The sequence below is a fragment of the Ptychodera flava genome, chromosome 1 (genome assembly GCF_041260155.1).
Source record: "Ptychodera flava strain L36383 chromosome 1, AS_Pfla_20210202, whole genome shotgun sequence".
Taxonomy (NCBI): domain Eukaryota; kingdom Metazoa; phylum Hemichordata; class Enteropneusta; family Ptychoderidae; genus Ptychodera; species Ptychodera flava.
In genome coordinates this window covers 20,033,624-20,043,507 of record NC_091928.1, presented here as the reverse complement: position 1 = coordinate 20,043,507, position 9,884 = coordinate 20,033,624, and the positions used below count along the sequence as shown (strand labels likewise).

Here is a 9,884-nt window from a genome sequence, read left to right as displayed (position 1 = left end):
TAAGGAGAAGAAATCGAAAGGTTGGAAACCATAAGTCAAAAATTCTAATATATATATTTGGCCAATAATCTAGTTCTTTCTAGTGATACTTAAAATCAACATAGACCAGTCCCTGTATATGCTCTTTGTAGGAAACATGTTGTCTCAGTCGGATCCAATTCCTCACAATGATCAAAAACGTATCATAAATAATACAATGGGTTCGTCTATGAATTGTTCTTCACTACTAATGTGCATTACTTTTCACAGGGTTTCAGAGGAAGAGAATTTATTCTTAAAGTACGACCAGCTGTCATGGATACCGGAGCGCAATACAATGTACTGCAACTGTCCAACTGGGATAGACAGCTCCCGATTTTGTTGTGGATACGGCCTGCACACCGACCAATTGAGACTCGGCACCGACATGACGCACCTTTATGCAACCGGGACTACAGATCAAAGTGAAAAATCTTGCTTCGACCCGCTTGACGGAAGTGTTGCAATTCACGCAGTTACTCCGCAGTGCACCGAGAAAACGGATCAGGAGAATGTCGGAGATGATCACGTGGAGGCCGCTGGAGACATCCGGTTTGAATATGATTCCGAATTCAAACCGAGCATCCCGGAATGGCCGACACAGAGCGGCATTACAGAGGGAATGGCACTCGTGTTTTGCGGGGAGTTTCTCAGTTCCGCATCCATCTACTCTGCATGTATTGAGAAGACAAACCTGAATACTCAGAAGTACAATGAAACGTGCGTTACTGATATACAGGTATTTAAAAGATTTCAATGAAAACGCCTTCCCTTTTGTGTATCATAATTTACTTTTGAGGTAACTTGTTCCTTGCTCTTTTGCCTACCTGCCAGTGACAGCTGCTAATATTTCATGCGACAGTTAGAAAGATTTGAAAATTTGCTCGAGGAAAGTTTTAGCAAATGTCAAAGGCTTTCGTCTTCGAGGCGCGAACTACCTTAATATAAGCAAGCAAAATCAATGTTTTCTTAAGCAAAGAATATGTTAACTCTTTTCTCCCTTCGCTAAGTTTTTGTTCAACGCAAGAGTATTACTAACATAAGGTTTTAAACCAGAAAGTTTCACTGGCGATTTATCCATTAAAATGTAGGCCATATTTTCCCAGTCACCTCGTTTGATCAGCTTGTTCATGGCTGACAGCCAGATTGAAATATCTCATATTTGTCAGGCGACGGACACCCTCGACTTTGCGCCCTCTACCCGCAGCAGCATTCCAATTCGACTGCATGGATCTCGTGCTCCGTAACATCTCTCTGTACGAAGACGACGGCCACGGAAACAAAGTACCGCCACAAGAACTATTAGCCATGCTCTGTCCAAACGATTGCAGCAAACATGGCGAATGTATCGACAACATCTGTGTCTGTGACAAAGGTTTCACTGGGAGTGACTGCTCCCATGAGGAAGGACAGCCAATACATCTGAGCTACCTCAAGCACGACGCCCTCTGTGATTTACAATCAAGACCGTGTGAGACAGCGTTTGGTGTCGGAACGAAGTTTGTTGAATCAGAACGACTTATTTGTAAAGTTAAGCGTACCAGTCAGGTACTTTGACCTACAAAAAATCCTTTAATAAGCAGAACTACTTATTTTCAAAAGGAATTCGTTCTCATACTCATCTTTTGTATCAACAATTGCTCATGTCGCATTTTTGAAAAGCCTGGATTTGACAAATAGTTAAAGTAATAGTTTTTTTGGATCACATTCACAACATGAAAAGCAGATTTAAAAGGGAAGGCATCGTTTGAACTGCGCCTGTGCAACTCTGTTTTACAAACAATGTATTTCATGCATCACGTCAACATAGCTGCAACCATTAAAGTTCGCAACGCTCATTATGACAAACATATTTCAACTTTCATCAATCGCCAACGTACCTGGGATGTAGCGTTACGTTACGTTTACATTGGTCGCGGATCGTATATGTCCTATGAGCGCAGTTCACACGATCCGCCCCTTTAAGCCAACACTTCTAATTCTACATTCTGATTGAAATTATTTTGTTTCTTAAATAATTTAACATTTCTGATATGGTCCAATATGACCTTTGCGCGCTGTTACGACGACCTACTTCCTTTAACACAAGTTGGAAAGTTGGGACAGAGATTGTGAATAAACGAATCTCCAATACTGTTGCTCCACGATTCTTTTCAACCAGAACAATCACATCTCTGTGTATTACACTGAAGCATATCTCATAAGCTCAACGGAAATCGCATGTCCTCTGAGGCACACGGGTATCAACACATATCCAGCAACAGTCACCAACAACGAACTGCCAGTAGAATACTCCGATATTTCCTTCAGCTTGGATGGCGTAACATTCAGCAACGAACTGCTATTCACCGTCTTTGACTCGGTGTGTGTTGAATGTACAGAAAGCGGAAACTGCGACAAAAAGGTGAGAGAAAAACGCTATGGATTCATGTTCTCACGTCCCTAACACGCTTGGAGTGTGAGAATACCAGTGTGGGATCGATTTGATCTCGATAAATTAAAATGACTGTCCGTAACTCAACAAATTACTGGAAGTAAAGTAGGAAGGCTTTCCGTGGTAGTCTTCGGTTGTCGAAATAATCAAAGTAGTAATATCCGGGAAAAGCTGCCATAAAAAGCAGTTAAGTGATGACCTTTCTCAAAGACATTTCGCTGCATCATAATTGATACGCCATAGAGCGTCTTGTTCGTCTTTCTCATTCCATTCCTTGACTATTCAATACAGGTGCCTGTCGAAATACATTGAAGTACCTCATTGAGCCATCCCAACACAATGCATTGTCTTCAACATATTATGTTATTAGAGACTAGTGTAAAGTTCAAAATAAACGTGAATTTAGTAGTCAAAAAAGAACATTACACCTAGAATATATACTTATTACTGCCCGGCTTTATTATAGAAATAACGGACGACGCGCTGATCATTAACGTTTATTTATGGGCAAGGGCGAGAAGAAAGCCAAAAATTAACGGGCGAGGCTTACCGAGCCCGTTAATTTTAGGCTTTCCTCTCGCCCGCGCCATAAATAAACGTTAATGGTCAGCGCGGAGTCTGTTATTTCCATTATATATTATCAACGGATTTCCATTATATATTATCCAGTGTTCTCCCCAGGATATTTTGACAAGAGAGCGAAAATGTGGTGCGAAGCACCACAAGCGACCGCGTAAGCGGTCGCGGGGGGAGGTCAGGAGGGGGGTGTCCCCCCTCCTGCCGTTGGAGCTTTTGAAAAACAGAGATTAAAATGGTGTTATTTGATGGCACTTGGGGAGTATTTTTTCCGATTTTTTTTCGTATAAAAAACTCAAAGGAAAAGAGATCTGAGACAGTGTTCGATAACTTTTATTCCAGTTCACTGATTTCAATGAAGATTACATTTTTTGAAAACGAAACATTTATTCATCGATGTCAAAATTATACTATAACACTCACGTATTCTCATCCTGATACACGTCCGGCCGAGCCTAAAAATAGGTCGTTTTGCTTTGGGAAGGAATACACAAGCGAAATTCTAACCTCCTAAAAAACTTCAGTGTACTCTGCTGTCCTTGGTTACCCTCAAGCTCCTCCTTGGCATGTTTACTCAGCTAAGTCGGTTACCTAATGCACGGTCCCTATGGAGGGACCGTGGATAACGTAAGGCCTGAGCCATGCAAATATGGCTGCCATCGATATGAGTTGCACATGGGCCTTAGTATATAATGATCTCGGATGACAGCGAGATTTGCTAGATCGATGAGAATTACGTTTGCAGCCTGCAGGATCGACGCTCACGCTTGCATTTTGCTTGTAAATCACCGTCAACTTTTTATCTCGTACATTTTATTGTTTTATTTTTCAAAAAAATAAATCTTTTTCATTTCTGGCAAGGGGGCGCTCGGAATTTACAAGAGGGCGCCACGCCCCTGTTACCTTATTCAGGGAGAACACTGTTATCAACGAACCCCAAAAACCGTCAAAATTTACAAAAAATTCCCATGCGAACGACAACGGGGCCCAAGAACTTGTACTTTGTACGAATCGCAATTTTCGTTTAAGCTGTAAAGTTACTATGTTTACGATATTATTCATATTCACGGGCATGTAAACAAACCATTACTGTGTATTTGTGGGCAGTCACGTGGTTCAGCTCGACCAATCAAAATGCGATGGACAGGGCATGGTAATATAATGACAAGTTGAATACTATGCATTTGGACGTGATTTATGAGTAGAGCAGGAACTGTATTTGTCTGAAAATTACAGACATAACTTAGATAATGAAAAATACTCGTGGCGCTTTAATTTTGCAGTAGATTACATGCATTTATTACAGTATTACATTGAAGTTCAACTTTTGACGATATCTACAGGGTGTAATCAGAGAAATTAAGTATTCTAAGGTGCAGCCTTATGTGAAACTTATGCATTTTTTAATAGGCCGATTCATGTCTCATCGACGGGATGTGCTTCGCTGAGGGAAACCAGCATCGGCTGGAGCCCGGGAAGTACTGCAATCCAGCAAATGACGAGTTTGGATGGACCGAAAAAGGTATTACAACACTTCCATGACGTAGGTTATTAGCCCGGTGTTGTGTGAATGTTCCCGTAGTGTTGACAGCTACCACAGTGTGTTCGGTGCAATATTTACAATAGACGTGAAAATGTTTTTATGAAACCAACCGACAGACAAAATATTCACGGTCACTACATGTATTTTAGGTTTTCGCTCATTTGTTTCTCACAGAGGGATTCGAAGTCACAGTCAGATTAAAATGAACACAAAGTTAACTAACGTTTTAATGACATACAATTTAGTGTACGGTATTATCGTAGAACATTTTTTTGTTCTTCATTTAATCGACTGTGCTACAATTACCTAAATTAGATGCGTGGGGCCCGGCTCTGAGGACAGACAGAGATAGACAGAAATGTACAGCCATACAGATATACAGACTCAGTTATTTGTAAACTACATTTCACGGAACCCATCCTGTTTTTAAAACGTATTACTAATACGTCATTTTAACCATTCCTAGATATCATTTGGACCACTGACTCGGCCAAATGGACTGAACCGACAACAATCACTCCTGGAGAATCAAGCGCTCCAGACAGTTCGGTAAGATATTTAACCTTAGGATAGCTCATTGTTTACATTGCATACACAAAAAATGATACAATAATGATTTCATCGGGATCGATACCCGGATTCTCCACCACATATTGCAGCTCACCGTCTCACTTAAAGCCGCACTTTTCAATCCCAGGTTCTCGCATTAGTGGAGTTCTCCTCCCAGTCAAACGCTTGGCCAGTGCGATGTTTGATTTCTATAACATTGATTACACAAACTGATCTCAACCTTTTGTCACATTTTGCTAATCCTGCAAACAGAGTTTATGCAAGCTTTTGACTGACGGTCGGTTCAAATCGCCAACAGTCATTGATTCCCCACCACAAATGCTTGAATTTCCTAAAAAATGTCTTCTAGTCGCCTTAGACTTTGAATATAACCACAGAGTTCGATCGGCAGCAGCTTCGCGCTGACCGCTTGGCAGTCTGTCTGTGTTTTTGCGGCCGGGGAAAACTAAAAAGTGGCATTTTCTGGAGCGTGTGCCCGCGTGTTGCCTGTTTGGTGTTCACTTACACAATGAACGCCGCCATACCTTGGCGTCCTTTTAAAGGGAGGCTCCGCCTTTAAAGCTGGCGCGATGACGTCGGGATTCAGAAACAGTGTAGAGGTTCATCGCAAAAGAATTCTTATACATATTGCCAGGTTTTGTCCCTTCGCCTTTCAGTGCCGGTGTTCGTAAAGACACCCTCCTTTATACAATCTGCACAGTGGTTATTTACATACAATTGAAATGTAAAGTCATCATATAATCCACTGTCCATGAGGATATCATGCATGATCGAAACCATTCCACACTGCTACGCGAATATATAATTGCCATTTTGTGGCCTTGTTTACGATTGGTGACGAAATGTAACAAGTGTTGGTATTACGCCATTAGTGTAACGTTGACGTCAAAGTGAATGACTTCCATAACAATACAAATCTTAATCATTGCGTAGGTTGTAATATTAAGACCCTGCATTGAAATATCCAATCTGCTGTAAAGTTGTCTATATAAGTCCCTGTCTATCGGTCTGTCCTCCTGCATGTCTCTCTGAATCTGTCTGTTTTTTGTGTAACTGTACATCCTCTCTGTCTGTCTGTCTGCCTCTGTCTGTATGTCTGTCTGTCTATCTGTCTGTTTGTTTGACTGCCTGCCTGCCTGTCCGTGTCTCTCTTTCGACGCTGTTTACATCTTTCGTATATACTAAACAAGTTTGAAAAAAATCATATCCTTTCTACGCTAATGATTTGTTTAAAATATTTCTTTTTGAGATTCTTTGAAGTAAATCTTTACGTTTAGGAGGTACTAGCTCTAAAAGCGATAACAGCGATAACGGTGATGTATTATTTTGTTATAGGGAGGATGGCAAATCTTTCTTGGATTTGTTGGTGGAGTTCTTTTTGGTGCGGCTGCGATTTGTGAGTAAAATATTGAATTGGCGCCCGAAATTTCAGCAACTAGGCAAACCCATGTATAACCGGTATCGATTTGAGTAAACGGCTGTATAAACATGTAAACCATTTTTTGAATCAAAAACACTAGAAAAGAAATAAGCATGCTGACCAAATATGCTACAGATGGTTAGAATTTTCTTTCCATCACCAGACTACGAAGTCGTTTCCTACGGAGAGCATCTTTAAGACGACTCCTAAGGTACAACTGAGAAACATATTCTTTAAATGACATGACAAGCGCAGCTGCAACATAAAATATAAAGTCGATATACGACAAGTTATTTTGAGGGGCTATAGCTACGTCCATTATTTATCAGTACACTTCGACAGAGCTATCAAATCAAAAACTTATAATTACTTGTCGTGAGGTTCGAGGATGTAGTAAACGTATACATATCACATGCAAAATTCTCTATAGGAAGCAAACCTTTTTCTGGTTCCTTTATTTGCAGGTTTAGTTTTCTGTATACTGCGTAGAAGGGAGGTAAGTATGTGTTTTATTATTCTCGCCGTCACTGTATCGGATGTGCACGTGCACACTAACACACACAAACTTACACACATACATACATACATACATACATACATACATACATACATGCATGCATGCATGCATACATACATACATACATACATACATACATACATACATACATACAGACATACAGACATACAGACATACATAAATACGTACGTGCGTGCGTGCGTGCGTGCGTGCGTGCGCGCGCACGCACGCACGCACGCACACACACACACACACATACATACATACATACATACATACATACATACATACATACATACATACATACATACATACATACATACATACATACATATGTACATATTAAATTATTGATTGTCCTTAGTTTTCTATGTTGTTGAAATAGTTTACAAAGCTTATAAGGTGTCTTGAACTTGTTATCTTTAAGTTCGATATTGATATTATTCTAATACTGCTCTTTATTTTACATTAAAGACATTTTTCCTCGGAAGACTTCTTATTGTTTGGTTTGAATAGATTTATATGTAAACATTGATTTATATAATTGTTTCTTTGGTCTTTGTTTGATAATCTTCTTTTTTTTGTCTGAGAAGAACAAGGATAATCTTGAAGGTCATTTGAATAGGGCAGATTTGAATCACTATAACACAGATGAAACGTATGAAAATGTTGGGCGTGAAAACGTCAGCATGGAATTCCAGTCACCGGCCGAGATATATGAAGATATTGAGAACCATATCAGCATGAAGGTAGAGGGCGTCACTCATCAGAACGAGTCTTACACCGATCTAGTCGATTTTCAGGAGCCAAAGTATGAAGAGTTACAGACAAAACGCAGACCCGTTGTTGGCAATCGAAATGCGTAGATGTAGTCTTCAAAGTACCTTCGTTTTGTTGTTGAACCTTTCAACTTAATCTATTTACTGCTCTAACCATGATATAAAACATTAGGTGTGTAAAAATGTCTTATGGAGAGGGGTTCCAAATCCATAAGCGTCTGGACAAAGTCAAGATCAAAAATTAATACGGACTACTTTTCTAACCCTTACATAAAATCACAGCAATCATCGGAGAAGTCATTCAATATGAGGAAACGACTTTCCATTTATTTGATTTCTCATAACACATTTGTAAATTTAGCCCTTGTTGAAAATTGTCTCTAGCTACATACGGGAAATTTAAACACAAAGCTTTCGTTGACCCGTACATTTAAACAGTATCTTCTCCCAATTACAGTGGATCTCTAACCTGCCCACGTTATTGCTTTTTATATCCACATTCGGATTTATTCGGTACCAGTTTCGTTTTTTTTCTCAACATACTCTTTTCGATATACTAGAGTGTTTTTTTATGGATGCATTGTAAATTTGTGAAGATGAACATTAATTTCTCGTCGAAATGATTACAAAAGGGTGTTTCGGAGAATTTTATTCAAACATAAAACTTTTAATATTTGCGAAGTTTGTTAAAACATTATTAAAAGGCCCGAAATTGAGATCAAAATCGGATTATTTTCCAAGTTTCAAATAGTAGAAACAGTCGTTTGATAACTTTCCTCATGACATTTTATGTAACGTAATAAAAATTGTCGTTTCAAGTTCTTTGCTGTTGAAAGGATGTTAATGTGAAAATACAGAAGACAAATCAGCTTACGCAGCAGCCGCGGTTTTGCAAGATGCGTCTTTAATTGGTTGAGGAGAACAAAAGATCACACTATTTTGATAAGACGGTATATTTTTTATGACAGAGGAGCTTGTGGAGTGAAGTATTTATCTTCCATTTCTACATACATTAGACGATTGCCTTCTTCCTACATGGCCAGCGAGTCCAGACAATAGGTTTTTGATTTGGCTGGCTCTCACATTATGTGAGATTCACTTTGTTGTCAGTCGTGATTACGCTTACCCCACGGCTTCCTTCCTCCACGTTTAAGCTAAGTAACGAATGCGGTCACCAATCCCTCGCTCAAACAACAAATACCGAGCTATGTATCTACAGCACTGTATATAGCCATGTCATCAGAGCACTGGCCACAGACCTGTACATCAACCCCTGTCACAGCAACGGGACACCTTTGCTGACAGACCTGTATCAGAGGGTATATCAGGGTCTGAACAGGGCTGTGACAGGGGCAAATGTGTTTTTACTGTGTATGGCGACACAGTTACTACGTCACGGTAACTCGTATTTCCTCACTGAACGAAGAACATTATTAGCGACAAGTATGCTTATAACAAGCAAAAGCCAAAATGTTCTATTTTTTTGCAAAATGAAAGTTTTTCTCTACGTGTAAACTTATACACAAGTTTTTCAAATAACATCAATACACCGTGCGAAAGTTGTCAACCATTTGTGGTTGTACGTCGCGAGAGCGAGGAACACGTAGTTCTTGTATGGGGCAAATGCTAATCCATGGCTCGGTCCACTCGTGCCTTCCGTTATACACGATTTGAAATATAGTGTAGGCCTATACATTTATCCCAGACAAAGTAAGGACATTTTTCTGAGAAAATTGATTTACGTCAACGGCGCAGACACTATGACATGGACCCAGCCGGCTGTGCCAGACCACGGTTTTCTTGAATTCAATGCGTATGGAACGTACGGTAATGCAACTAGCTTCGAGGTCGCCGATTTTAGTCCTTATAACATACGGGTATTGCACGCTTGTGTTTTCATTGTTTTGATCGTTTTTGTCGCAGTTTGTGCAAAACTTGACTCGACCACACGACTTTTAGACGCGTAACGAGCAGCTTGACGCAGCACTTGACCCCGTTAATGTAGTTGAAACTATACGTCTACCCTG

General features: G+C 40.0%; 1 protein-coding gene across 1 annotated transcript; it reads left to right on the top strand.

Annotated features, from left to right (window-relative positions):
• Positions 1-681: 681 nt before the first annotated feature.
• On the top strand, positions 682-5,144 carry LOC139143359 (von Willebrand factor D and EGF domain-containing protein-like). The gene is made up of 5 exons (XM_070713611.1): positions 682-757; positions 1,188-1,566; positions 2,180-2,422; positions 4,439-4,550; positions 5,038-5,144. Exons 1-5 carry the CDS (start codon positions 732-734, stop codon positions 5,142-5,144), a joined length of 867 nt encoding a protein of 288 aa, XP_070569712.1. The 5' UTR covers positions 682-731.
• The last annotated feature ends 4,740 nt before the right edge of the window (positions 5,145-9,884 follow it).